Source organism: Desmodus rotundus, chromosome 6 (genome assembly GCF_022682495.2).
Source record: "Desmodus rotundus isolate HL8 chromosome 6, HLdesRot8A.1, whole genome shotgun sequence".
Classification (NCBI taxonomy): Eukaryota; Metazoa; Chordata; class Mammalia; order Chiroptera; family Phyllostomidae; genus Desmodus; species Desmodus rotundus.
The window spans coordinates 93,408,715-93,435,329 of record NC_071392.1 but is presented as its reverse complement, the minus strand read 5'-3'; the positions used below and the strand labels follow the sequence as shown (position 1 = coordinate 93,435,329).

General features: G+C 51.6%; 1 protein-coding gene across 3 annotated transcripts in view; it reads left to right on the top strand.

The window, feature by feature from the left end:
* ESYT2 (extended synaptotagmin 2) overlaps positions 1 to 26,368 on the top strand; it is a 48,232-nt gene extending 21,864 nt beyond the window's left edge. For 2 of the 3 annotated variants that reach the window (XM_053926242.1, XM_045198743.3), the window contains exons 7-23: positions 3,470 to 3,525; positions 4,349 to 4,469; positions 5,406 to 5,582; positions 6,502 to 6,584; positions 7,454 to 7,502; positions 8,513 to 8,602; positions 8,985 to 9,080; positions 14,266 to 14,328; positions 17,269 to 17,343; positions 17,999 to 18,085; positions 19,092 to 19,241; positions 20,549 to 20,934; positions 22,147 to 22,245; positions 23,721 to 23,852; positions 25,163 to 25,268; positions 26,015 to 26,064; positions 26,171 to 26,368. In XM_053926242.1, the coding sequence (XP_053782217.1) occupies positions 3,470 to 3,525; positions 4,349 to 4,469; positions 5,406 to 5,582; positions 6,502 to 6,584; positions 7,454 to 7,502; positions 8,513 to 8,602; positions 8,985 to 9,080; positions 14,266 to 14,328; positions 17,269 to 17,343; positions 17,999 to 18,085; positions 19,092 to 19,241; positions 20,549 to 20,934; positions 22,147 to 22,245; positions 23,721 to 23,852; positions 25,163 to 25,268; positions 26,015 to 26,064; positions 26,171 to 26,216 (1,866 nt within the window). In that variant the 3' untranslated portion in view covers positions 26,217 to 26,368. The remainder of the gene's footprint in view (positions 1 to 3,469; positions 3,526 to 4,348; positions 4,470 to 5,405; positions 5,583 to 6,501; positions 6,585 to 7,453; positions 7,503 to 8,512; positions 8,603 to 8,984; positions 9,081 to 14,265; positions 14,329 to 17,268; positions 17,344 to 17,998; positions 18,086 to 19,091; positions 19,242 to 20,548; positions 20,935 to 22,146; positions 22,246 to 23,720; positions 23,853 to 25,162; positions 25,269 to 26,014; positions 26,065 to 26,170) is intronic. The other variant, XM_053926244.1, reaches the window with a different exon arrangement.
* The last annotated feature ends 247 nt before the right edge of the window (positions 26,369 to 26,615 follow it).

The following is a 26,615-nucleotide window of genomic DNA, read 5'->3' as shown; positions in this document are numbered from 1 at the left end:
AGCTGTGGGAATCCCTCTGGCACACACTCTCTTTGGTGTTCCAGAACGCTCAGGTCCTTTCCAGGCCTATCCCAGGGTGCTGATGAGACTAGAGGGAGTCCAGGAGACCTGTTGCATGGTTGTCTGGGAGATGCCGCTGCGGGTATGTCCACCCTACCAGGAGCTCCCACAGGTTTGTTTCCTCCTCTGTGAGGGGGAGCAAGTTGGCCTTTTACAGGGATTGTGAGGAGAGGTTGAATCTTATCTGCAGCTGAGGTGCCTTAAGCACAGGAGGGTCTTTACTTGAAAATAAAGGTCACCTGTACTGCTGTCTCAGGAAGCCTGTGCCGGGCTGCAGGTGAGCTCAGCCTACAGAATGTCTCCCCAGGTGTGTTCGACCCTTGCTGGGTCTCTTGCTGAAGCTGCTTCCTATGGTCCACGTGCTGGAGTCACAGCTGCCCGTGCTCCCCAGAGGCAGTGAGCCGCCTGCCCTGCCCTGCCCTGCCCCAGCGGGGCAGGTATGGGCCTAGGCCGCAGCAGTGGGGAGGGTGCAGTGTTGGAGGGAGGGACCCCGCAGCTGTCCCTACAGCCCTGCGGAGGAGGAGCAGTGAAGGGGAGAGCAGGCTGGGCAGACAGGTCCGCAGTGGTCCACCAGACCAGCAGGGTCTCACCCCACGCCTCACCTCACGTTCTGGCTTCAGCAGCTTTGGAGGCATTTGTCCTGCCAGGTGTTCTCAGAGTTCCTTAGTTTCTTGGATCTGTGGTCTGATAGCTTTCATCAGAGGGACAGGCTTGCTGCATGCCAGTGGTGGGGGCGGGCACCCCGCGTTGTACTGGCCCAGAGCATGTCTCAGGGCTGGTGTTCTTTCAGTGACTCTACCCTCCTCAGGCCTGTGTCTTTGGTGGGTCTTGTGCGGGTGGGTTTGCACGTACTGATCCAGTAACATGGGCTCTCGGATGGTCAGGGCCTGGGATGGTGCCCTCCCCTCCCCAAGGCATACAGGCATCTTCTCTTCTTGCCCTGTCCCCAGCTGCAGTGGGCCTTACCCATGAGTCCCTCCCCCTGGGGCCTCTGTCCATCACAGTGGGAAGTGGGTCTTGTGTCCCTCCAGCAGCATTGCTGCCTCCTGGCCTCACCCCTGCGGCTGGGGGTCGCCCGGTCCCCAGGCTTTGCAGCTAGCCCATGCTGCTGGCCCACCGAATGGGCTGCACGCACCCTGGGTCTGTGGACTTGAGTGGGTTTCGCTGGCTTACCCCCACTTGCCGTGAGCACTCAGACTCTAGCTGGAGTCATCTCTCCCGCCCTGTGGGGCCACTGCCTCTGAGGAAGGGTTGCTGGCTGGGGGCCCCGTCACCTCAGCCCCAGCGCTCAGGAGTGATGCTGTTTCCGGTTTTCTGCATCCCCAGTGGAGGCTGGCAGTCCCGGGAGCTTTACAGCATGCGAAAAATATTCTTGACCTTTACTACCAGCCCAGAGTGACTAATTCAGAAACACCGGAGAAGGGTAGGAGCCACCAGCCTGTAGTCTTAACAGACTTCCTAGGTGATTCATGTTCTGTACCAAATAATTAATGCACTCAGGGTGCCTGGTGTATGGTAAGTGCCGAAATACACAGTGGCTGTTGTCGAACTGCAGATTCTGCTCTGTCCGCCGTCAGGGCATCGTGGGAGAGCGGAGAGGAGCCAGCGTGGCCGTGTGTTTCTGTGAAATGCATGGGTGCAGTCGTCTTGTTCCAGGTGAAACGTGACCCTCTTGCTGCTTGTTCTGCCTCTCACAGAAGAGCCACAGCAGCCTGAGGTGGTTTCCTGCCTTTGGAAACATGACTCCCTGGGCCTTTGGCTTCCCAAAACAGATCTGAGTCATCTAGATGCGGGGGACAGGGGCACTAATTTTAGTGACTCGTCCTTCCCCGTGGGCCCCTCCCTGTGTCCCTTTGTCGACTTTCCAGACAGCTTTCACACCTCTGTCACACACATTCTCACACTCATTCTTGTCCACTGCTCCCTCCTTTATCCACTCGGGGTGCTTTCTGTCCCCGAGCTTCCTCTGTGCTCAGGGACAGGTCAGCTCCCCCTTCCGGGCCTCTGTCTTGCATTCAGATTTGTCTTCTTCCCACACCCAGCTGGGTCCTGTCCTTCCATGAACCCCACGCCTGCCTCCTGGTGTGTGGTTTCTCTGAACTCGGGCAGCATTTAAACACACGTGTCTCATCATTTTGATGAGGGTCATGTGCGCAGGCCCCCCATCACTCGACAGGTTTGTCATCCCTGGCCAAAGTCCCTTCCAGGGCACCTGCCCTTTGACAGGCCCCTCATCAGTCCTGGGGTGTTTCTTCTAGCTTCCTGATTGGATGAGATGCCCAGGCCTGGCGTCTGCTGTTCCTTCAACGCCCCTGGTTCCTCTCAGTGGCAGATGTCTGTGGAGACGATGTCCAGGGTGGTGGGGCGGTCACCTTGGGTTGCTCTTGCTTCCAGGCCTGCTGTCCTCGTGGGGGTTTGGGGGGAGCATGCGTTCGCACTGCTGTAGCCATCAGTGTTTACATCACATTTCTCTTTGGCTGAAAAATCTCAGTCTTTCAGGGCTGTAAAATGGGTTGCTTTCTAGTTCTGGTCTTTCCAAGAGACCCTGGACTCCTGGTTTGGGCTTGTTTATAACCAGCCACTTCCCGGAGGGGTTTGAGCAGGAGTTTGTTCCTCCAGCTCAGGGGGCGATGCGGTCGTGCAGTGTCACTTAGCATTTCTTCCCCAGACAGAAAGCACGAGCCGGTTGATTTGTGCAGTATCCGTTTTGATAGGAACGACAGTGTTTCTGATCGATGGTCTCCACCCACCCACATCCACACAGCCACCTGCGTAGGAGCCATTCTAAGACCTGTGCCCGCTAGAGAAATGAGCAGAACCCCCAGGTGTTGATTGAATGACTGGAACACGTTCCATTAAAATCAGGGAAGTGCACATTGAAACAGTGGTGAAGTGCCATTTTTAACTGCAAACTGGACTGCGTTTTAATTTCTTTTTGGTGAGGATATAGAAAAGGGACGTTTTCTTACACTTTTGGTGGGAATATAAATCGGTACAATATTTCTTTATGGTAATTAGGTAGCACTGTCAATATGACAAGTGAGCATGTATCTTTGACCTGAACTTCTACTTACTGTAAGTCAGATGCCTGCACATACCAGAACATGAGTGTAAGAAGATACTCACTGAATCTTGACTCGGTAACAGAGAAATATAAGTATTCTCAGTGCCCATCAAAGGGGGATAGGCATATAAATTTCGACGCGTTTTTACTGGGAAACTACGACATTGTCACCAAACGAAACGGCAGGCGGCTCTGCGCACACCAGCCCGACGACGGCCTGGGTGTTTGTCCGAGTGGGAGACAAGCTGCAGGACAGGGTTCTGTTTGTGAAGAAACAAACGTGGGTGACTCGATTGGAGAATTGGAAATAACTTGGACAACATTGTGTCCCCTTTTTTTGAACAGCTTTTGGAAATTAACTGGACCGGACTGACAAATCTTCTTGATATCCCTGGACTGAAGTGAGTATGCAGTCGAGTGCTGTGGTCAGCTTGATGGTGGCGTCGTAGGCCTGTCCCCTCGGCGCTGGCCTGTGCCTTCGCAGCAGCCGGTGCTGCCCGGGCGCTGGGCCCAAAGGCGCTGATGCAGCGGGGCAACTCCCCCTGCAGTTTAGATGTTTCTGAATGGTTAGGGGCAGCCATTCACTGTCCTATGAGTTAATTTTAAAATTTGTTTTTTATTAGTTTCCCAGAAATATAAAGAAGACTTAAACAGCAAATATATGTTCCAAGACCAGCCCTTCTTGGGTTCTGTTCAGGCTGCAGCCACTCCTCCGGGGAGGGTGGTACTGGCCCCGGGAGCCGAGGGGCGGGGCGAGTACCTGCGCCATCATCCCTGGTCGTCCCTCCGCTTGCGTGTAGCAATCTAGTATCTTAGCTGTGAGATTTTCCACCTGAGCACCTGGGTCCATCAGTGTCATGTCCCTCCTGGGAGTGGGGACGTCCTCCCGGCTCTGTCACAGGCAGGAGGAAGTTTGAAATATCTCGTGTTACAAAAGAAACTGAGCGACACACGTATGAGCTGTTCAGTGGTAAATCAGTGATACAGCTGTGCAGGAAATGTTCTTTGGGACACCCTGGACTCTTCTGAGAACACGGCCTGCAGGACAGGCAGCATCTCTGCCAGGGCGTCTGCCTGCTGGTCTCTGCCTGGGTTGGAGAGGAGACCACCTCCACCCCGTCAGCAGGTCACGCGCCGTGCTTGTGCTGAGCTCGCTGCTAGCGGTGGCGACCAGGGTGGGTGAGTCTGATGATCTCTTTGTTCTTTGTGTCTCCCACCCAACAGTGGTTTATCAGATACTATCATTTTGGATATAATATCAAACTACCTGGTGCTTCCCAATCGAATCACTGTTCCACTTGTGAGCGAGGTTCAGATAGCCCAGCTGCGGTTTCCGATACCAAAGGTAAGCACGTCCCGGCCTCCGTGACCACTGACAGGTGGACGTGGAGGGCTGGCAGCCGTCCTGGGTGTTGGGGCCTCGTGTGCGTGATGGCACAGCTAGTGGTTTGCCCACTGTACTCCGCAGGCGCCAGCTGGTGCCTCTAGGCTGCAGCCGGGGCCTCAGCTGGCGGAGGGCAGCGGGGGAGCCTGACGCCCAACTCAGAAAGCCAAGCTCTGGACGTTCAGGTTGTCCCAGCCTGGTCTCTGCGGAGGGGGCGCAGGCTTTCTCGTGGACTGAGAGTCTAGTGATGCCACGGGGAGAACGCACACCTCCCTGCGCTGGTTGTGTCAGGAACGTAGCCCAGGACTTTTTAAAAAGGGTTTGTGGGGGAGACTGCTACCCTACCCAAAGGTAGCCTTACTGCCTCTGTTTGCCTTGAAGGAAAGAAAAGTGAGCGTTTTTTATTTATCACTTAAACAACATTTAGGAACTGAGAACTGTGTTTAGAGGCTAAGAGTAGCAGGTGCTTCAGAGTTCCAGTTTCCTCTCTGTGAAAGAGGGTAAATGCCAGTATTTCACAGGGTCGCTATGGACTTCGAGCAGAGTGACCAGTGCACCGCACAGGCTCCCTAACGGGCTGACCCACCCACAGTGTGGTGTCGCTCACTGCGGAGTCCAAACAGGGTTGTTCTGGGCCCCACAAGGCTGGTCTGGTGTGACGGCTGCAGGGCCGCTGTGGGGCATCTGCCTGGTCTCCCGGGGACCCAGCCACTCACACCCCACGTCCTGCCACCTCTGGCCTCCCATCCAAATAGCCCCTGCCTGGCTTCCTGAGTGGCTCACACGTCTCTTCCCTGTGCACTGCATTCCTGGGGGCGGGGACGGACGGTTGGCCCCCAGCTGGCACTCCTGCTTGGCGGATGAAGCGGTGAGCAGCCAGCTCTCTTGTCTTTTCAGGGTGTTCTCAGGATATACTTTATTGAAGCTCAGGACCTTCAAGGGAAGGACACCTACCTTAAGGGGCTTGTCAAGGGGAAGTCAGACCCCTATGGCGTGATCCGAGTTGGCAACCAGATCTTTCAGAGCAAGGTCATCAAAGAGAACCTGAGTCCGAGGTGGAACGAGGTGTATGAGGTGAGGCTGCATCCCCAAGTCACACCTCCCCGCTGTTACCCTGGGCGGCATTAATTCAGATGGCAGCTTAAGTTTTCTTTGCTTTACCTTCCCATCTGAAAAGTACTGTACCTTCTGTGCCTACAGGTGTATGTGTCCTGCCGACGCATAATGTTTTAGACTTTAAGCGCATAAAGCTGTCACAACAAATAACTGGCAACATTTTTTCATAATGTGAATGCTTTATGTTATCGACATGTACAACTGCATGCAGGAATGAGATTACATACTGTTTTGTAAATGATCATCTAACACAGCAGGGCACCCATACATGTCAGTAAATGTGGACGGGCCTGATCCATAACAGCCATTGCCTAAATAGATTCCGTCGTTTCTTTACCCAAAGAGATCTCGGCTCTTGGGTTCAGCGTTGTAACTGGCCGGTGCACGCGTAAGGTGAATGTGTTCTTTACGGGGCCGCCTTTTCCCACCTAGAGCTGCTCAGAGTGGAGTTGCTGCAGCAGCGGTTACGTGGGTTTGAAAGCAGAGCACCCTCCAGAGCTAGTGCAGGTCCTGCTCCACCAGCTTCGCAGCCCCATCTCTGCCCCATCCCTGCCCCGTCTCTGAGTGGGGCTTGGGGTGGCTGGTCGTCCAAGGGTAGTGTCTGCGCTGAGCCTGCACCAGGCTGTTGGCTGTACTGTCCTGGAGCCACCAAGCTCGGCCCCCGAGACATAACCCCACTGGGAGCAAGCACAGCAGCCTGTTACTGTGTAGACACACGTTTCTAAATGAGGGGGCGCGTGGTCTGACAGAAACTGTAAGTGCCTTACGAGGGCTTCAGGCTGGAGGAAAGTACATGTGACGTTTGCTGCAGTCGTCACACTCAGTGGATGATGGTGCTAGTGACAGTGTGAGTGACCCCAGGTTGCCACTTTTTCAGGCCTTGGTCTATGAACACCCTGGACAGGAGTTAGAAATCGAGCTCTTCGACGAAGACCCGGACAAGGACGACTTTCTAGGAAGGTGAATCCTCTGCGCCTGAGCCCAGCGCAGGCTCACGCTCTGCTTTAACCACCTCTTAAAACTGCCATGTGACTTCAGAAGTAGGTCTGTGTACGTGTTGTATGCGTTTTTAAATGGCTGCCAGATATAACATTTGTCCCACCTCTGGCTTCCTAGCACGTGTTTTATTCCTGGCGAGTTGCACATGTAAGTAGGAGAAGGAAGCTTCTAGATCTGGGCCCATCACAGCAGCCACTGGATGGGTTCAGGTCGAATGGAACCTGGACTTTGCTTCTGTAGCTGTGCTTGCCTGTGTGAGGTGCTCGGCAGCGCCGTGGGGCTTGTGGCCCCACAGGCCCGGCCTCCAGCCACCCCACAGTGCAGGCAGCGTGGCTCTAGATGTAGAAACAGGTTTTAAACATTGTCGGTTTGTTGGGGGGTTTGGGGTGGAAGGGAGTAGTAATTTACATTGAGAAAAATAAAGACTGACTTGTTTACTTCAGCCGAACAGCCAGTACAGCTGACCAAAGGTGCAGGGGTAGGTGACACTGCACTGGTCTGGCCTCATCAGCACTGGCCTGTGTGCTGTGACTTCGGAATTCATGCATGAGATGGTTTAACAAGGAGCACATGAGAGAGTTCAGTGAACAGACTGTTTGCATTTTAGTAAAACACTATATAAGCCAGATTCTCCCGATTGAAACTGGAGGGAGCGGGCCGGGGAAGAGATGTGAGGTCTCACCTGAGACAGATCGTGGGGGAGGGGCGTGGGCACGGCCACAGGACGCAGGATCGCGTTGGCTCCCGGGGCTGGTGGGAACGCGTGCTGGAGTTACTGCGCCATCCGAAGTGCGCTTCTGCGCTCTGACATGTGTGTGCTGTGTCCCTAGCCTCATGCTCGATCTGACTGAAGTGGAAAAGGAGCGTCTTCTGGATGAAGTAAGTCCTCTGCGCGCCTGGTGCCGTGCAGTGTGTGTGGACTGAGTGCTACCTCCCCCCCCCACAGTGTCCCAGAAACGGGCGTTTGCCTCTCAGACATGGAGAGCTTGGGCCTTTTAGTGAGAGCGGGAACGGAGTTTAAGAGCCAAATCACGGAGCACGTACTGGGTGCCGATCGAGCGCCAGACACGCCCGTGAGGACCTGAGAGCAGGCCGACTTTTTTTGGGCAGGTGTGCGCTCTTCCCAGAGTCAGGCGGCGGCCTGGGAGCAGCTGTGTGGTGAGGAGCCGTCAATTGATTGCCCGACTAATTGATTGGCGAGGAGCATTTTAAAGCAGAGCGGGTGCCGTGCGGCCTCTGGGAGATCGCCATGTGAGGGGTCTGTGAGAGCAGCAGGCAGGCAGTGCTGCAGGCAGGACACTGCTGTCAGAGCCTTTGGTGTGAGGAAGGGGAGTGGGTGCTGGCTCGGAGAAGGTGGGTATGCATGGGGTAAGCAGAGCGTGATTAATGAACCGAGTCAGCGTCTCGGCCTGCCGCCTTCAGGGCAGCGCACGTCAGCACTCGCGGGTGAGCCCCTGCAGGTCCCCGGTCCCGGCTGGCTCTTCCAACACTGCAGTTTGGGGGCTGTCTTTGATGAATCGCTTTGACTTTTTAAGCTGAAACAACTGTTGACTGTTTTGTTATTGCTATATAGTGATGAATAAAAACAAATGTGCTAACTTGTTTGATATTGAGATTCAGCATTTGGGCTCGATATTTTATTATCTCTGGTCCCAGAAATTCTAGTAAAGTCCGTACGTTGGCGCTGATGGAGCTGGGAGACGTTTGGATCCTTGCATGTAAATTAGGGGTGAAAGTTACTTGCGCCACAGGGCTTTGGTGGGGTCGACCCGTTAGTGTTTGTGAAGCATTGAGACAGCCTCGGGCAGCAGGCGGGGTTGTGCGTGTTCCATCGGTGTGGACCAAGCGCTCAGGAGCATGTCGGCTGAACCTGCACATTTTGTCTCTAGTGGTTTGCCCTGGACGAGGTCCCCAGAGGGAAGCTGCACCTGAAACTGGAGTGGCTCACACTGATGCCAAATGCTGCCCACCTGGACCAGGTGCGTGACTGTGTTCCTGACCCCTGACATCAGTTTCTTCCAGTGGTGCTGCACCTCGGTTCAAAAATCAAAGCAGTACTTCGGATTTTTGTGCTTAAGTCACTTCAGTAGTCTCAGAATCTTAAAAAGAGACTTGCAGGTCATTTATACCTGTTTTACAAGATCCTCACACCTTGTGCTTGATACCGTGCAGGGATTTGGAGGGCCATAGGTTGTCGCATGCTTCCTTTGAGGTGAGGACAGTCCTTCCCATGTCCTGTCTCTGCTTGCACGCATCGGGTGGTTCGGTTTCCCTCCTTCCCATCCTCGTGAGCATGGCCAGGTAGCAAGAGTCTAACCCCGTTGGAAACTCACCCGCTGAGGTGTTTTTCCTTCCTCGTAGGTGCTCACAGACATCCGAGCCGACAAAGGCCAAGCCAACGACGGTCTTTCCTCCTCCTTGCTGATCTTGTATTTGGATTCAGCGAGGAACCTTCCGGTAGGTAGCACTGTGGGAACTCGCTGGGGTGCTGATTTCCACACCGCCACCTGCTCCTGTGGCTGCGTCTTCCCTTCGCCCCACCTCCCGAGCAGCCGTGGAGAGGGATGGTATAGCTTCACATTAGTGCACCTTCCTTGTTACTCAGGAAGCTCAGAGCTGCCTTTGCTCCGGCACATTGTGTGAAGAAATGTCCAGTTCGGAGGGTGTCTGTGCAGTTCCCTCGTGGTTAGGGAAGAAGATGCTCCGCAGGAAGTGACTAAATAGGAAAACTTGGTTGCGTATTCTCTGTTTGGCACGGTAATGGATGGAAGCACCACTGAGGATAGACCCATCCTGGCTGCCGTGGGGGGGATGGGGTGGCGAGGGACAGCAGGGGGAAGAGCGGCGTGTGGGTGGAGCCTCTGGCGCTGCGGGCACACTGCATGGCAGACACGCTGCCTCGTGTCTCCTGCCACGCACGGCTTCTGCAGCCCAGAGCCAGTGCACCTCGTTTGCGTCAGAGTTTCTTTACTCTTAGAAAAAGCTGTAAAGGACAGTAACCACTGCACCGTGGGGAAGAAAAATTATACAGTCTCAGGCCGATGAGGCCCACTGGGATCCCCACACCACAGTTCATCCCCACTGCCGGTGAGCAGCGTTCTGCTTCGATGAGTTCCCTGTGCCCTGCGCGTGATCAGGACGTGGTCCTTCTCGCTTTCCTTCATGTAGCGAAGACCCGTTTGGTGGAAGGAGAGAGGACTGTTCCCAGCTGCAGGGCCTTCCTCCCCCGCTGGTAGATGCTCACTTGTCCAGGTCATTTGTGCCTGGCCCCCCGAGTCCCTTGTCCCTGTGGACACACACAGGGAGCAGAGTGCCACTCGGCCCTTGGCTCACCTCAGTGTGTCACCTGGGCCACCAGTCTGCTCTCACCTGACCGTGGCGAGGCAGTGTACCCTGGATTTCATGAAACGCACACCTCGCCTCAGCTCCTTCCGAGGTCTCAGTCTTGTGCATTCCTTGGGCTTTGCAGCAGCACAGTGAGTGTACTTGGTATTGGTACACTCGCTTCATTTGAAGTTCTTAACAGTTAAAATCTGATCAAGCATTTGTTGTTTTTCATAGTAGGAACATGTGCTTGAACTCTTTGTATGAAATTATTTATGTAGTTGATCCTTAAAGAATGTGGGCGTTAGGGCTGCAAACCCCCAGTTGAAGTCCATGTGTAACTGCAGTCAGCCCTCCCTGCTCATGCAGGTTCCCAGCCCCATCAGATACAGGAACCACGAGCAGCGCGGGTCTGAGCCGTGCAGGCCCACCGACACGGGTGTAGTTCGAGGGTCAGCCACAGCCGTACTTTTTAGTGACAGTTTCTTTACTACCTTTAATGTTTTAACTTCTCTTGAAGTTACTACCTTCACCTTTGGGCCCATCCTCCAACTGAAGTCTGGCTTTTTCTGTTAAAATTTATTTATTATTATGTAACATTCCTACAGAATTTCTCATGTGCAGAACTTCTTGTTTTTAACCACAGTAACATTTGTTAGCAGGCCCCTCACCGTGCCTGGTGGGAGTGAGCGTGTGGTACATGTAAGGACCTACAGAGTAGGGCTGTACTGGGGAGCTGGCAAGAAGGAGTAGACTGCGCTTCAGAACTGTGTGTTTTATCACATAAGTTAAAATTTTAATGACATCATGTAGCAAAAGTTGAAAAAATAAAAACCAGGTGAATTTATTGACCTTCTGTTAAAGGGCACTTGCGCACACTGTGTGCTCTGGCTGCCAGAGGCAGAGGGCCTTCGTGGCGCCGCCCTGCTGGTGCTCACTGCGGGGTGTGGCCGCCGCTCTCGGGTTCTGTGGGTTCTCGGGCTGCCCTTTGCTCTCCTGTTTATGGTGCTTCTTGTGTGCACTGACCACAGCCCCCCGTTCTCTGCTTTCTCCTCCCATTTCCACTTCCTAAGAGTATCTACGAGGGAAACTTTGGGTGTGGCTACTTAAAAGAGAGGCGTGCGTCCGGACTAGTGTTTTGTGAAAACACCGCCTCAGTCTATAGAGCGCTGTTTGTGAGTTCCCGGGGTTTTCTTCCTTGTGTTTACATGGAGGCCGCGAGAATGCGTGCTGGAGCTCTAACACCATCCCCTCGGATGGAACTACATGGCATGCTCCTTGCTTTTCTTGCATGGTTTCCGTTGCCGTGTGTGCTGGTTTTGTGACATGTTAAAGTGCTGTGACTGACACTGGCTACCACGTCTGATAATGAGATGAACACACCGGGTGAGTCATGAGGAAGCCCACAAAAAGTAAAAATAAAATCCTCCCGTGGAAAAAGTGAAGCCATAATGATTCATTTGGTTTTCTTGTGGTTCATCTCAGTGTGAGATGTAAATATTTCTTTGCAAGCTTTCAAAAAACTCCCTCCAATCTGTTTTCTCCTCCTGACCCAAAAGAAGTGTTAGAACATAGCTCTTAAAAGTCCCTGCTGTGCCCCCGGGACTGGTCAGTGAGGACAGAAATCCACCTGCCTTCTCCCTCACTGTTTAACCAGAGCTCCTGAGAGAGAAAAAGATCATTGAGTTTGTAATCACTCAGCTTCTTTTAAGGAACTTAAGGAATTTCCTAGAGTGGATAATGGTGCATTGCTGATCTGGACTGGGAAGCTGATTTGCCCACGTTCTGTTTCCCGGGCCGGGCTGCTGTACCCGATACCCTGCACTGCCCTTGGTGACTGTAGCAGACGGTTACTTCACTTGCTCTGGGGCGAGAGGGAGTCCCCGACAGCTTAGTCGTGAGTCCGAGTGGCCCGTCCTCGACTGATTGCTGATTCAATTCAGCGATAGTGAGATTCTTCAAGTTGAATCTGACAGAGGCGGCTTTGCACTTGGGAAGAGCTCTCATTCTGTTTCCACATGGAAAAAGGGAGGTGGGCAGAACACAAAGAATAGGTACATCGTCCCCGCTGACAGAGGAGGAGAGCCAGGACTCAGGGTTGGGTGCGTGGCCCCACCACCCCGACAGGAAGCAGGCTCCCCACTCCCCATCTGCCCCTGTGAGAGCCCCGGGGGCGCATGTTGGCGTCTGTTGTGCACCACCGTTGTAAAATGACTTTCCGTGGTGGCGTTTCTAGAGGACGCCAGCTCTGCCAGCGGCAGTGCCAGCGCCCTCCTTCGCCAGAGGCCCTGTGTGCATCCTGGTGCCATTGCTTGGTTGTCAAAACTGCCTGTCCTCCTCCATTGTCAAGGTCATGTGCTCTGCTTTGTGAGTCAAATGTTGGCATCAACAGAATGCTCTAGAAACATAATTCGAACAAAGTCATTGCTTCTTAAAACCCCATTGGTTTTCACTGTGAAGTTGGATCAGTGCTTTCTAAGATCAGTGATCAGTTAGATCAGTGATTTCCTCCCAAGCCTGAGCCCTCCTCTACTTCTAGGAAAGGTCCTGGATGGCTGCCAGCCCAATGGGCTCCTGCCCTCCACCTGCAGAAAACGCCCTTAATTTTCAACTCCGTCAGGCGTTACCCCCAGTGAGGTGGCCCCACCGCACTTTACCCCAAACCGGAAGTGGCCTCTTCACAATGCCAACTCAGCACTTGCTGTCTCTGATCAAGTCCTGTGCTAGAATTTCGGAGGAAAGCTGCGGGGGGCTCTCTGCCTCCTGGGGGCCAGCTTTGGACCTTCGGCTTCTGGGGTAACTTGTGTTTGTGGAGCACTGTCCATGGTTCTGTGTGGACGGCTCGTTTAGTCTCAGTCTGTGAGGGTCACTTCTCAGATAAGGGGCCAGTGGCACTCGAGGTGCTGAGATTAGAGATCCAGGGTCAAGGCTCATGAGTAGCCGAGCTGGCTCTGAACTCAGCATGTGACCCAGAGTCACACCCGTGAGCCTCCTGTCTGCTCCAGCCCAGGTGCTACGTTAAGTTGACGATGCTGTGGGTGGGTTTGTGGGAGATGGGTGGTTTTCACACACAGGTCCACTTCATGGGAAAACGCAAGCCGTGTGACAGGGAGACCCAGTGCTTTCTCACCATGGAGTACAGGTGGCATTGCCGCCCCATTAGTGGTGAGGGGCCCAAGTGGGAGGCCTCACGCAGGGCCCCTACGTAGTGCACCTGGATGATCTGGTCCGTGTCAGCCCCAGGCCTTAGGAGCTTCCACGATGTTACACGGCTCCCTGCACCCTTTATCCTACCCCGCACAGCCTCCCCCTGCACGCTTTGTGGTCACTGGTGCATGCTGCAATGACACGTGCATTTAGCACACGGCCCACCTGGGGGTCCCAGTGCCCCCGAGCTGGGCGGGTGGCCGCAGCGGCAGCGCGGGCTGAGGCTGCCCCCACGGGCACTCGGTCCTCTTGGCTGGATGTGCAGTTTCCTCAGCTGCCCAGCTGGCCAGTCACGGGAGGCTGGAGGCAGAGTGTCCCTTTCCTCATTATAAAGTCTGCTGTTCATAAAAAAAAATAGTAATGAAATTCAATTTGTCATTTGAAGGCAATTACAACTAAAATGGTAAAATTTTTCATCTTACGTGTCTGCCTTTGAAGGAGCTTGCAGAACAACTCAGTCTTTCCCTTTTGAGGCCAGAAAGTAATGCATTTACAGTCAACAGAAGTAGGACACAACCCATAATAGTAGGACTTTAAAGCCAGGAGAAGCTCTGGGTGATCTGAGCAGCCCCATCACTTCCTGCTTGGCAAAGAATGGCGGACACCGTGGAGAAGGCCCCATTGCCGCCGAGATTTCGCACGAAGGAAGTAGATTGCAGAAGGAAGAAAAGTTGCATCTGCCGCTGTAGCGTATAATTTGGCTTGAGAGTCATTGGACATGTATGGCCCATTTGTTGGGACTTCAGATAAAAATTTCAGTGCAATTGTAGGTATTTTAGGGGTTATTCAAACAAAGGAGCGTAAAGAGAAGCCTTTCCTAAAGCATCACTACTGGACGCTGAAACCCAAAAGATAAGAGGCATAGTGACCGCAGGCGAGAAAGACATGTTTTTTGATATTTATAGATTAAAGATTCATTCTGAGATAAAATCTTGAGCATAAAGAAAAAATTACAAATGATTTTTTTCTGTTTTTTGTGTAATTCTTGGTGGTTTTTGTTTAAAGATTTCGTTCGTTTGTTTGCATAATGTTCATGTCATTAACCACACATAAACTCCTCGCTGCATGTTTTATTAACCCTTGGTGTATTCATTTTCTTCTGACTTGAAAGAGTAACCCATTAGAATTTAACCCCGATGTCTTGAAGAAGGCTGCAGCTCAGAAAGCTTTCAAGGTAAACAATGGTTTTCCCTTCGAAAAGTTTGTGAAGACATATTGAAAGAGATGATGCCTCGACCCTTGTGGGTTTATGACTAAGTAGTAATGAACTGTCATTGGAGAGCGCCTGCTTTTGTTACCCAAAATTAGTAGTTAGAAGACCTCAAAAGTCAACCTCAAAGCTAAATTTTATAAAGTTCCAGTGTGATAAATTAGACATCTGTTCTGTTGACCTGAGTGAGGCAGCAATAGGTAAGGTGGTTTTAAATCATCTGTATTTTAATTGGATTTGAAATTGTGAAAATGGCAAAGTGGAAGTCCTATTGAAAATCGTAACCAACCTTCCGACTGTGGTTGGAAGGCACCCCTGTGCACTGTGACTGTTTCAGCATCACCTCTTCCAATATGCTGAGTCAGGCCGTCTCTGGTCGGGGCCTCCGAGCTCTGTGCTGCTGGGCGGGGCCAGGCCTTCCCGGAAGCTCTGCCTTCATTCAGTGAGGTGTATTGAAAACTAAGCTCCACTCCCCAAACACCATGGACAAGCCTTGTCTGGCTAAACTTTTAAAGTTTCTGATGACTAACAAATTTTTTTTTTTACTTTGTTTGAACATTTTAGGGTTAAATATTTGGAGGAGGGTTTAAATGTAACTGTCTTAAGAAAATTCCATAGAAAGGAATCAGGAATGTTTTAAAATTAGTTGCATCTAGGAGGATGAGTTAAATTTCAAAAGTGAGGGAGACTGGTCAAGCCTGCTCTGACGCAGCGTTTACGAAGCCCTCCCTGCACTCGGTGCCGAGGAGATGCCGTGTGGGCCAGCAGGCGCTGAAGTAACAGTGTCCAGTGAGGCACTGGACAGCACTGCACCAATAGCCCTCCCTCCCGTGTCTGCCTCACGGTCGGAGCGTGGCTGTGAGACCGCCTGGGCCGGAGTCCTGGCAGGGTCACTCCTCCAGGTGGCAAGATACCTAACCCGCTCAGTCACTCACAGAGGGGACAGGTGCTGTCTTCTTTGCTGGACTGGTGAGTGAGTTAAATAAGGTCATGTGTGGAAAGGGCCCCGTGCAGCCAGTCCAATGTGTCTGTTTTAATTGTTGCTACATCTCCGCATTTAGGCCTGACAACTAGGTTCTGGAAATGGTACTGTGCCCGTTTTATAGACTTGAAAACCGAGGTTCGCCTCGATGAGATGTGGGCCTCCACAGTCGAGTGGTGAAGAGCTGAGGTGTAGGTACGGGACAGTCCAGACTCGCCTGATGCCCTGGGCCTCCGAGTGGCGCCGGTGCCTTTTGGAGATGGCATCGTGGTAGAAGACTTAGTGATTTAGGATCCCAAACATCATCTGTTTTAAGATGCTGCACTATTTTATGTACCACAAAGAAAGAAAGAAAGAAAGAAAGCGTGTCAGTTAAGGTTTGACTTGATGGTGTTTATTTCACGCACACTGCAGGGACTCGTAGGGTGAACAGATGTCTGTTGTGTTGCTCACACGCACAGCCAGAAGGGGTCTGGGAGCAGAGCCAGCAAGTTAAGGGAGCGGCTCCCTCGACCTTCCTGAAGGCAGGTCCCAAAGCTGGCCGCTGTTTCCTTGTTTTCAAAGATGGCAGAAAGTTTAAAGAAAAGGTGTGTCTTAAAAGGGACAGATATAGGAAGTCTCTGGGAATGAGTGGTTGCTTTTGCAGAGATGAAGTAAGTGTGTCAGTTAAGAAACACTCTCGGCTTCCGAATAAGATTCAGACAGTAGTTGTAAGGTCAGCAAGACAGGAGTTAGCCCGCAGCATCAGAGAGTGTGGCTTGGGGCTCAGACCTGCTTATACCTCCACCCTGGGGGCCCTGGGGAGGCCCCTCCCTTTAAGGCCAGACTGTCAGTCGCCACACCGGGACCGCCAGGGAGGGTGGGAAGTAGAATCATTATTTACAGAGGACTTGTGCTCAGCTGACACCCAGGGTTCCGCTGTTCACAGAAGGAGGAGAGAGTGGGTTTAAAAGAGAACATGGTATTCTCTGCCACCATAGTCTGCAGCCTCTGAATTTTTAACAGCATTTATTTCATTTTGCAGAATTCACTCATGTCATAAAGATGAACCAGAAATAGATTATTGCAGTAGGTTTGGGCTAGTAATATTTTATTCAAATAATCATATGAATTTGGTGCTTATTTTTGTCATTGCTGCAATGTTGAGGATTGACTTCAAAATTGTTACTAAAAAAATGGTGATCTTGTAATTAATTTCCACTAACATTTAACTGCATCTTCTGTGGGGCTCAGTTATAAATAAACCTCATGTCCCGTATATGTTGTGTTTTACTGTGTTTTCTTTTATTAGCTCTCTGTGCTAAAGTATGCTTCTTACCATTTTAAAAATATTTATTACATCAGCTTAATTTAATGTGATTCTAGATTGACATTTATTCTTCCAGTCAAAATTACTTAGCTGCTGGTCAGGGAGATTTGATATTTGGTAGCTACATGTTTGAACAGAAGATACTAAGTTAAAAATGCAAAAACATATTTCTGACATTTTATAGTATTTTTATTATTCAAAAGGACTGTTCTGAATTATAAACTCTTCTGCATTTGTCCTTGCTCATGATTTTCTGTTCATTCATTATACTTTTATTTTGTTGTCCTGCTGAAATAAGTTTTGAGAGCTGGAATTAACATTAAAGATATTCAGAAGATTTCATTTTGCCAAAGTAGCTTGCTCTAAAAATAAAAGCTCTTAACCCTTCAAACTGGCACATAAATAGACGTTTTCCTAGTGTGTGTCATGGGAGATGTAGTTACGGCTTGGGGAGTGCTTAGCAACCCTTCCCAGTTAGTTGCTCTCAGCCCCTGTGCCTGAAGGCGGGAAGTAAGTGGGAGTGACTGTTAACACGCACCAATAATTTCATTTTTAACAGGCCTGTTTCAGGACGTTCGTTCGTTTACTTGGTCTGTTTTCTGTTTCTGGACAGTCAGGGAAGAAAGTGAACAGCAGCCCCAACCCTCTGGTGCAGATGTCGGTCGGTCACAAGGCCCAGGAGAGCAAGGTGAGGCTGACCCGTGTGCTGGGACGTCCCTGTCACTTGCACGGCGGGCATGGGACCACTGGTGCCCGTGTTGCTCTTTCGTTTTCTCAAATCAGTTGCTTCACAGAGCACCAGCTCCTTAATTTGGAAACAAAGATACTGTTCATTTTAAAAATAACATTAAAACTAACATGAATGTGCTTTTGCTTGACTCCATTGGTAGATGAAAGTTTTCTTTGAATGTTCTATAAATGTTTTGTTTAAAAGATGACCAACCAACTGCGCTGAAAACGCATAGAACTCAATAGCTGCTGTTCTGTCGGGGTGGAGGGAGGCCCGGACACATGGGAGAGCATTTCTGGAATGGTTTGAAGTTCCAGGGCATTGTTCTCTCCCAGCTGTTCTGAGCGCAGCGCAGCGCTGCACAGCACGGGGCGGTGCAGAGGAGGCCACGCCAGCGAAACCTCCGTCACTGGGACTCCACGGCCGCCTGCCCATGGGCTCAGAATGCTTGGGGCTCTGGGTTTTGGACACGTCCCATGGTTAATGCATAGTAGTACATGCTCAGTAAAATGTATGTCTCGGAATTTAATTAAAGCCATCTCAGGGTTTCAAACACAATAAAGGAGTAAGCACAGAATATATCAAAGAGCTGATTTTTGGGTATTTCTTTCAGATTCGGTACAAAACCAATGAACCTGTGTGGGAAGAGAACTTCACTTTCTTCGTCCACAATCCCAAGCGCCAGGACCTTGAAGTCGAGGTATTTTGTTTGCCATCCTAATAGGCGGCTTGAAATGTCATCAGCATACAAGGAACTGCTCATATTTGAAGTTTACCTTTTATGGACCCAGCACCATATCAGTGCATCTCTGTCAAACTTAGTCCTCGGTATTTCAGGCTCTGTGATTCTGTAAATTTTTTTTTTTTTTAATTTTAAACTTTCAGTTGATTTTGTCACTTCCCCGGGGTGTATGTTGGCAACCTTTGTCAACCTCTCTGAACTGCATTAGTTCCGCTAGCTCCTTTGTGGCTGCTTCAGGCCTGTCTGTGAAGAGTAAGGACACTTCCGCTTCTGTGTTTCCCGCGGCCAGTGCTGCTGACTCCAGGGTCTTGCCTTCCTGCCCTGCCTGCCTGGGGCTTCGCAGAAGTACCTTTGACCTCTTCCAGTCTTAGGGGGGAAGCCTTAGGGCTTCACCATTAAGCCTGAAGTTTGAGGACATTTCCTTCTCCTGCTACTAGTATGCTGATGGTTTGCACATGAATGGATGTGGAATTTTATCAAAGATTTTTCTGCAACTAGGGAGATGATCACTGGTTTCCCTAAGTTTGTAAATATGGTGAAACACGTTGATTTTCAGGTGTTGAACCTTGCGAGCCTTTATTTGATTTGCAAGGTTTGACATAAGAGAATCTCACGAGCACACCTATATTGAGGGAGAAGCTCACTCGGTCATGAGGTCCTATTCCTACATATTCAGTTTAATGTGCTTAAGTTTTGTTATGGGTTTTTGCATCTGGGTTCAAAAAGGATTTGTAAAAGTTGTGTTCTTTTTTGTGCTTCTTGCTGTGTGATGGGGAAGTGACAGAGACATGATGTGGATACATTGTAGCATCACTGGTTACAGTGTTCTGTCTTCCCGAGGAGGCTTCCCACTGTGTTCACCATGGAAGGAGATGGCTGGCGCTTGCTTGTGAAAGACGGGGTCAGACCTCCTGCGGTTTCCGCCTTGCCCCTGGCGCTCAGTGTGTGCTGTGGTGTTCCGCAGGTCAGAGATGAGCAGCATCAGTGTTCACTGGGGAATCTGAAGATCCCGCTCAGCCGGCTGCTCGCCAGTGATGACATGACCATTAACCAGCGATTCCAGCTCAGTAATTCAGGGCCCAACAGCACCCTGAAAATGAAGATTGCCCTCAGGGTGCGTAGTCTCCCACCGGAGGCACAGGGTGGGCAGGGACGGGCTGCAGCGGTGAGGCTCCCCGGCACTGCTCCACAGGGCTCAGGACAGGATGGATGGTGGTCAGGGTGTTGTCGCAGGGCCAGGCTGGCAGGAAAGCGTCGTCCCACAGAGCAGTGTTTCTGGGTTGCTTGTGCAGCCTGTGGAATTCATTACGCCTTCCCGTGAATGCCGTTGGCCCTTTTTTATCCTTTGGCCCAGAAACTTGCTGTCTGGTTCAATGAAGTCTTCTGCGATTAAGTCCTTAACAGTCCTTCGGCAGAGAGAATTGAATAAAACTCTATAAGGTGGTGGAAATTATAGGAAGACTGTTTTTGTCCAAAATAGACAATCATTTATAAGCACCTAAGGAAATGTTGACGGTAAAACTAGAAAACGTGAGAGAATGCTGAAACTCACTGATTTTAAAAATGCACATTAAAATGAAGAATGAACTTTTTTAAAGAATTAAGACAGACTTAGTGCATGGCAGGGGCAGTGGAAATGGTCTCCTGGCTTCTGGCTGGGACCCTGGCTGTGCACAGCCTTTACAAAAGGCCCACAGTGTCTCCAGGTGGCACTTCAGAGAGCCCCTGGGGTCAGGGGCCTTTCTCTGACTCAGAAGTCTTTTTGCTACAGTGCACAAAGTGGGGAGGCCCTCAGCAAGAAGCTGTTCGCCACTGCTATATTTGGTAACAGCAGGAAGAACTTCCGGCCACCACCATCACTTCGGTGCAGGATAGGCTTACGGAGCACAGACTCTGCTCAGTGGGACATTGTACACATTGAAAGTAAATACTAAAGACTAGCAAAGTGATTGATCCAGGTACTCTGACAGCTGAGGACACGTGCTGCCCACCCCAACCCCCCATCAATGCTGGGCGTCTGGGGTAACCTTGCTGGGTAGAGGTGTCCTTGACTCTCATCCTTCCGTAAGATCGCTGGTGGAGGAGACCACCTGTGTATGGTGAGGGGCTAGGCCTGTGCAGGGTGTGCAGCTCTCTTCCAGCAATACCATGAGCCACGGCTGTGCAGTAGTGTCTGCCAGTGGAAGAGGCTGAAGAGAGTACACAGAAATGACTTTCACATCACTGAAGTGATACTTTGATTACTTAAACTTTTCTTTTTAAAAGCTTTATGTAACATTGTATTACTTTAGTAATAGAATAGCTGAACAGACCAGATTCTTTATAATGGTTTGTGCCAAGTTTTAAGGAAACATTTGTGAATAAATACATCAGGCTATTACCAGTGTTACTGATTGTAACTATGTTTCTTTCTACTTCTAGGTACTGCACCTGGAAAAACAAGACAGGTCTCCAGACCACCAACACTCAGCTCGAGTAAAGAGACCCTCAGTTTCCAAAGAAGGGAGGAAAGTATCTGTCCGGTCTCAGATGTCCACGTCACCAGGCGCTGGTGACAGCAGCCCAGCCCCATCCACGCCAGTCGTCGGGGTCACTGCAAGGCCTGGCCTGGAGGAGAGAGCCCTGCCAGCGGAGGCCAGCCCTCAGGGACCACGAGACCTGGGCCGAAGCTCCTCCAGCCTGCAGGTCGGCGCCACCTGCTCCCCCAGCCACATCTTTGTCAAGGAGCCCACCCCCAGCATAGCCTCGGACATATCGCTGCCCATCGCCACGCAGGAGCTTCGGCAGAGGCTGCGGCAGCTTGAGAAGTAACTAGACGCACACTTTGCTCTCACCGAATTGCCGCCTGCCCCACGTATTGTGGGGGCCCTGGCTTACCGTAGCTAAAGGAGCTTGGGGGTGGTGCCCTTGCAAAGTGAAGCCTGCCATTTCCCAGGGCCTGGGCTTGCTTGAGGGTTAGAACGCGATGGGGAATTGGGTCCCATGAACACAGAGGCTCTGGCGCTCCCGTGTGCCTGTCCTCAGACCAGAGGCAGAGTCCAGAGCCGACCTGCTGCCCCTGACCATGGTGACCGGCGTCTGTTGTGCAGGATCAGAGCCTCTTCTTTTCTCCCTTTCTGTTTGCTCAGCGCCTTGTTGCTGCCCCCGGCCGCTGCTTGTCTATCTTTGGATGTTTGTGTTGATTTCTTAAAACCCCATGATTCCTAGAGGACAAAACAGTCAGCAGGGACCAGAAGCTTCAGATGTTAGCCTTTTCCTCTCGGCAGAAGGAAGTTGCCCTGGAGACAGCTCTTTCTCTTTGTGGTTCTGAGAGGAGCGTGAGGAGCAACGGGGGGGCAGATGTGACAACGTGTGCTGCTGGTGTCAGGGTGCAGGCACACGTCTGTCCTTCCTGTGACCACGCTCAGGATACTTGTCTCTTTCGCACCTTCTCACGGCCACTATTTTGGGAAAAAGAAATCAGTCCCTCCTCCTCTCTTGCGCTAGAAGAAAATAGAATTTTAATAAGAAACCACTTTTTCTGAAGAGCTGACTTTGGGGAGCAGCTGTGATAGTCTTGGGGGACACTGAGCCAGGCAGTTGCTGCTTGTCTTAGAGTCTGTGCTTTGACCTTGAGAGAGAGAAATTGAAGGGGATGTTGCATTGTCATCAGATGTCCTGTCGGTGAACCACAGAGCCAGGGACTGGTGCGGGTTTTGAGAAAGGATACGTAGGTTTGGGCAGCCACAGGCCCAAAGACCACGGAACCGGTTTGTAGTCAGGAGTCCTCTGTGTCTCGTTTCACTTCCGGCCCTAAATGGGATAGCTGCCAGTTTTGAATAATTAAGTTGCACTGACCCTCCACTGAAGCGGGAGTGTGATGGGTTGCTTAATGCTCAGAAGTTCGAAGGTGTCCCAGCGTCCAGGTCACCTGATCCCCTCCAGTCTGCACACGTGAGCGTGACCGTACTGTGCTGCCGCAGGGACGCAGGGCCCCTGGGAGGTCTGGGGCGGCTGTGATCCCTGCTCTCTTTCCTCAGCGGGACGACACTGGGACAGTCTCCGCTGGGGCAGATCCAGCTGACCATCCGGCACAGCTCGCAGAGAAACAAGCTGGTGGTGGTCGTGCACGCCTGCAGGTGAGCGGAGCCCGGCCTCCCTCGGGGCGGCCTCTCGGTTACATCGTACACTGAGCCTGGAGTTCAGCGTTTACTCCTCTTCACTCTCTGAGTCAGTTCATAGCCCTTCATGACCACTCAGCTGCTGTCAGCACTCCCTGTAGGTGTTACGTGGACCTGGATAATAAACACTTTGCTTTTTTTATTCTTATTTTTTTATTTCCAGAGTGGGAAGGGAGGGAGAAAGAGATGAGAGAAACATTGATGTGAGAGAGAAACATTGATTGGTTGCCTTCTGTGTGCTCCTCAACCAGGCACCAAACCCGCACCCCAGGCCTGTGCCTTGACTGGAAGTCGAACAGGCAACTTTTTGGTTTGCGGGACGATGCCCAGCTGAGCCACACTGGCCGGAGCACATACTTTTCTTTTATTGCAGTGTTTTTGGGGGCTTAAATTTTGAAGACTAAATTTATATAAATTCAGAGGGCCCAGAAATTGATGTATCACAACAGGCAAGGCTGTTGCCTTTTGAGGAAGCGAGCGTCCCACTGCCTGCGGCCCCCTGGGACCTCCCCCGAGTGGGGAAGGGCCGGTGTTCTCGTGTTGTGTTCCGACTCGGAGAATGTGACATGAGGGGACAGTGTGCTTCGTGTGTTTGACTGAGGATGATGGTCTGGAGCGGTTTACTTTATGTGACTTGTCTGTCTCCATAGTGATTGTGATGTAAGTGTGTTTATGTAAGCATGTGGACCTTGTAAAAAGCTGTTGGAAATAGAACAGTAAAGTTAGTGACGTTTAGAGACATGACTGCATAAACGTAGAGTTCATTTCAGCGCATACGATTGAGCCCCTTACATGTTCTTGCTACTGAGAGAGTCACTGCGGGACGGGAACCGAAGGCTGTTTTTGAGAACTGCAACTGAACTGTCCCCCGACTAGGTTTCCAGATCGGTCAGTGAGTGAGTAACTCGAAGTGGTAGTATGTGATCGATTCAAACAGCAGTTAAGGTCCTGTGGCATATTTCTGGTCTTAAAAACATCACCAAACTCCTAAAACAAAGACCCAAAACACATCTAGTATTGAACATTGAGATAAATGTGAATTCTACGTACATTTAAGGAAGATGAATAAAAACAAATGAGATCGTAATTTTCTAACCCACTTCTTCCAGTTTTGGTCCACGAGTGACTAGAGCCTTTCCCGGCAGCTCAGGGCACACGGTGGGAACACCCTGGACCCGGCACCCTTCCATCTGGGGGCCCCTCACGCTTGCACTGTACCCTCAGACAGTCTGGACTCGCCAGAGTCCCCGGGGCACACGCAGGAGGACGTGCGAGGTCCAGGCAGACAGCTCCACCTTGGGAATTTTTTCCTTGTGAACATTATTATAACAAAACGATGTTACTTGAGGACTGACTGCAGTACATTCGAATGTGACACTAATTGCCACTGTTGTAGACTCTGATGTACGCTGTGCTCTGCTTTGTGTTACAAGGAATCTCATCGCCTTCTCTGAAGACGGCTCCGACCCCTACGTCCGCATGTACTTGTTGCCGGACAAGAGGAGGTCGGGAAGGAGAAAAACGCACGTGTCAAAGAAAACACTGAATCCCGTGTTCGATCAGAGGTATGGACTGGACTCAGCTGACAGACTGTCAGATTGAATTAGAGAGGCCCAGTCGGAGCCTCTCAGGGACTAAAGCGCAGAGCCGAGGGCGCAGAGCCGAGACGGGGCGCGAGCGGTCTGAGATGAGTTAACACTGCAGGTTTCGGGCAGGAGTGGGCAGGAGTGAGGAGCCGTGAATGTGGGTGGGGAGACTAGTAGGAGGGGAAGAACAAAGGAATTAACCAATCAAAACTGAGGATATTAAAACATATATTTTTAAAAGTAATAAATCTGCAACACCTTAACATACAACATTCATATGAAAAATAGGTGCTTTCCAAAACAATTTAAAAATTAGTGGAGAGCATGGCTTCATTGTCTTAGGTTTTTGCGCACCTCTTTCATGGTCCGGCCTCGAAGAGGCCCCTTTCCGCCCCTGGGGCCAGTCTGGGGTGGTGGCCCCCTGAGGCCCCGAAAAGACCCTCCATCTGTGCAAAGCTGGTGTCTCACTCTGCAGTCCTCTGTACCTAAAAGCCACCAGCATTTTGGGAAATAATGAAGTCAAATGGTTTCCATCTCTACTAATTCCGTCTACACTTCATCTTTAGAGGTGCTGCCAGTCCTCTGTTGTGTTCTCACTGACAGGCACGCGCCAATTCCCAGGGTGGACACCTTGTATTTGTCAGTGTTCCTACTTAGTGGCAGCACTGAAGACTTTGAGCCCCCAGGTTTGGGGCTGTAGCTGTGGCAGCTCCCTGGGAGGGCCGGCCACACCGCAGCCACGTGTCCCCCAGGGCGCAGGCCCTCAGTCCTCCAGTTTGCCAGAGACCCTGCGGCACGGGGGCCACACACCAGCAGGCTTCGAGGACTTGCTTCCCCGAAGGCACTGCAGTCTGTGGCATCTGCCCTCAGCCACTGGAAAGCACAGTGCAGACGGTTTCCCGTGGTGAAGCCAGATCGCAGAGCGCTGTGGACCAGTTTGCCCAGGCTTTGAAACGGCTCTGCTTCAGTCTTGGGGACGGGCGGGGGGGAACCAGCCTGACTCCTGGTGAGCTGCATACAATATCCACGGCCCACGTGCTAGCTGTCCTGCCCCGCACATGGGGGGGCCACAGTCCAGCATCTTCTCTCATGTTTGAAACAATGGAAAATACTTTGACTTTGTGATTTCATGAAATCCCGGCCCCAGCAATGTAGTGCAAGAATCCTGTTTTATGGTGACAGACATATTGTAACATTTGGAGTGGTCTCATAAGTATGAAGGTCATGTTTAGTTATGAACTGCAGCAAGGTGAGGAAGACATTTGAGGAAGGCCCTGTTTCTCCCCCAGCTTTGATTTCAGCGTTTCCTTACCAGACGTGCAGAGGAGAACACTGGACGTCGCCGTGAAGAACAGTGGCGGCTTCCTGTCCAAAGACAAAGGGCTGCTCGGCAAAGTAAGTTTGAGAAAATCCTTGGTGGGTTCCTCCACTTTGTGAAAATTCAACAGTCCCCAGAGTGCATTTGGGGTGAACTTACTCCGTGATCAGTGCTTACTGATAAAACAGCGGACCGTGAAAGACTGTGTCAGCTGACATCCGTACATTGTGAAGATGTTACTTCATCGTTTTCACATGTTCAGTATTGGCATATTGGTCATACTAATACCATGAACTTGTAGTGGAAGAAAGGTTAGTTTTTCACGTATCGCAATGAAAGAAAACCCGAAGGGGAGCCCCTCCCCAGCTAACCACCTGTGCTTTACCCTGTCACGTCATTGGCCTTCTTTCTCTGGACTCCTTCAGTCTTTGTCCCACCCACATGTAACTCGAGTACGTGCTCTGGTAAGGCGCGTGGAGGTGAAGGGGCGGAGAGGCTTGGTGCAGGTGCCATTTATGGGCAGTCCTCACCAGCTGTGCTGCCCTCAGTGGCCTGAGAGCCCGTAGCCCTGACCCCCACTGACAGTTCACAGTGACTGGACATTAAGACAGGCGGGCTCAGGAAGGACCTCTTGGCCAGGATCGACCACCTCGTTCACAGGTGCTCCCTAGGGCAGAACTCTGGAAAATGAGGGGCTGAGAGTAAAGGAGAGCTGCACAGAGCAGCCGGAGGGAGACAGGAGGGGGCTGGGGAGATCGGGTGAAGTGGCAGAGCCCAACGGGGCGCCATCAGCCCGAGCTCACAGATGCTCTCTGACCCACAGGTGTTGGTTGCTCTGGCGTCGGAAGAGCTCGCCAAAGGCTGGACCCAGTGGTGAGTGTCCCACTGCAGGCGACAACCCGCTGGGCAGGGAGCCCCCATCTGCTTGCTGACACTGCCCCCTGACCGCCTGTCTGCCCTCCTCTCCCCGTTCTCTCAGGTATGACCTCACGGAAGACGGGATGAGACCACACGTGGTGACGTAGGCTGCGCTGGGCCCGCGGCGCTCGCTGGTGTGTCAGCCCGCCCCGCGTGCTGGAAGGCGCTCTCGCCCCATTCACCAACGCTATTTTTATACTTCTTGTTCTTCGCTGGACACGTCTTACTCGTTTTATAAAACGTGGACATTTGAGGCATATTTGGCCGATGTTATTGTTCACTTTTGTGTGTTTGACTCCCTCCAGTGTGTCGGCAGCTGTCACGGCCCACAGTAGGGCCGCAGGTACCGTGGTGCGGGTGCAGCTGTGTGTCCGGGAGGCGGGTCCGTGTGTGTGTGTGTGCTTCGTCCTCGCCTTGTTTCGTGTGTCACTGGGGCACACTGTGCCCTGTAAATAGACTCTATTTTTATAATCTCCACATGCTGGTTGGAATTAAGGAGAAAATGG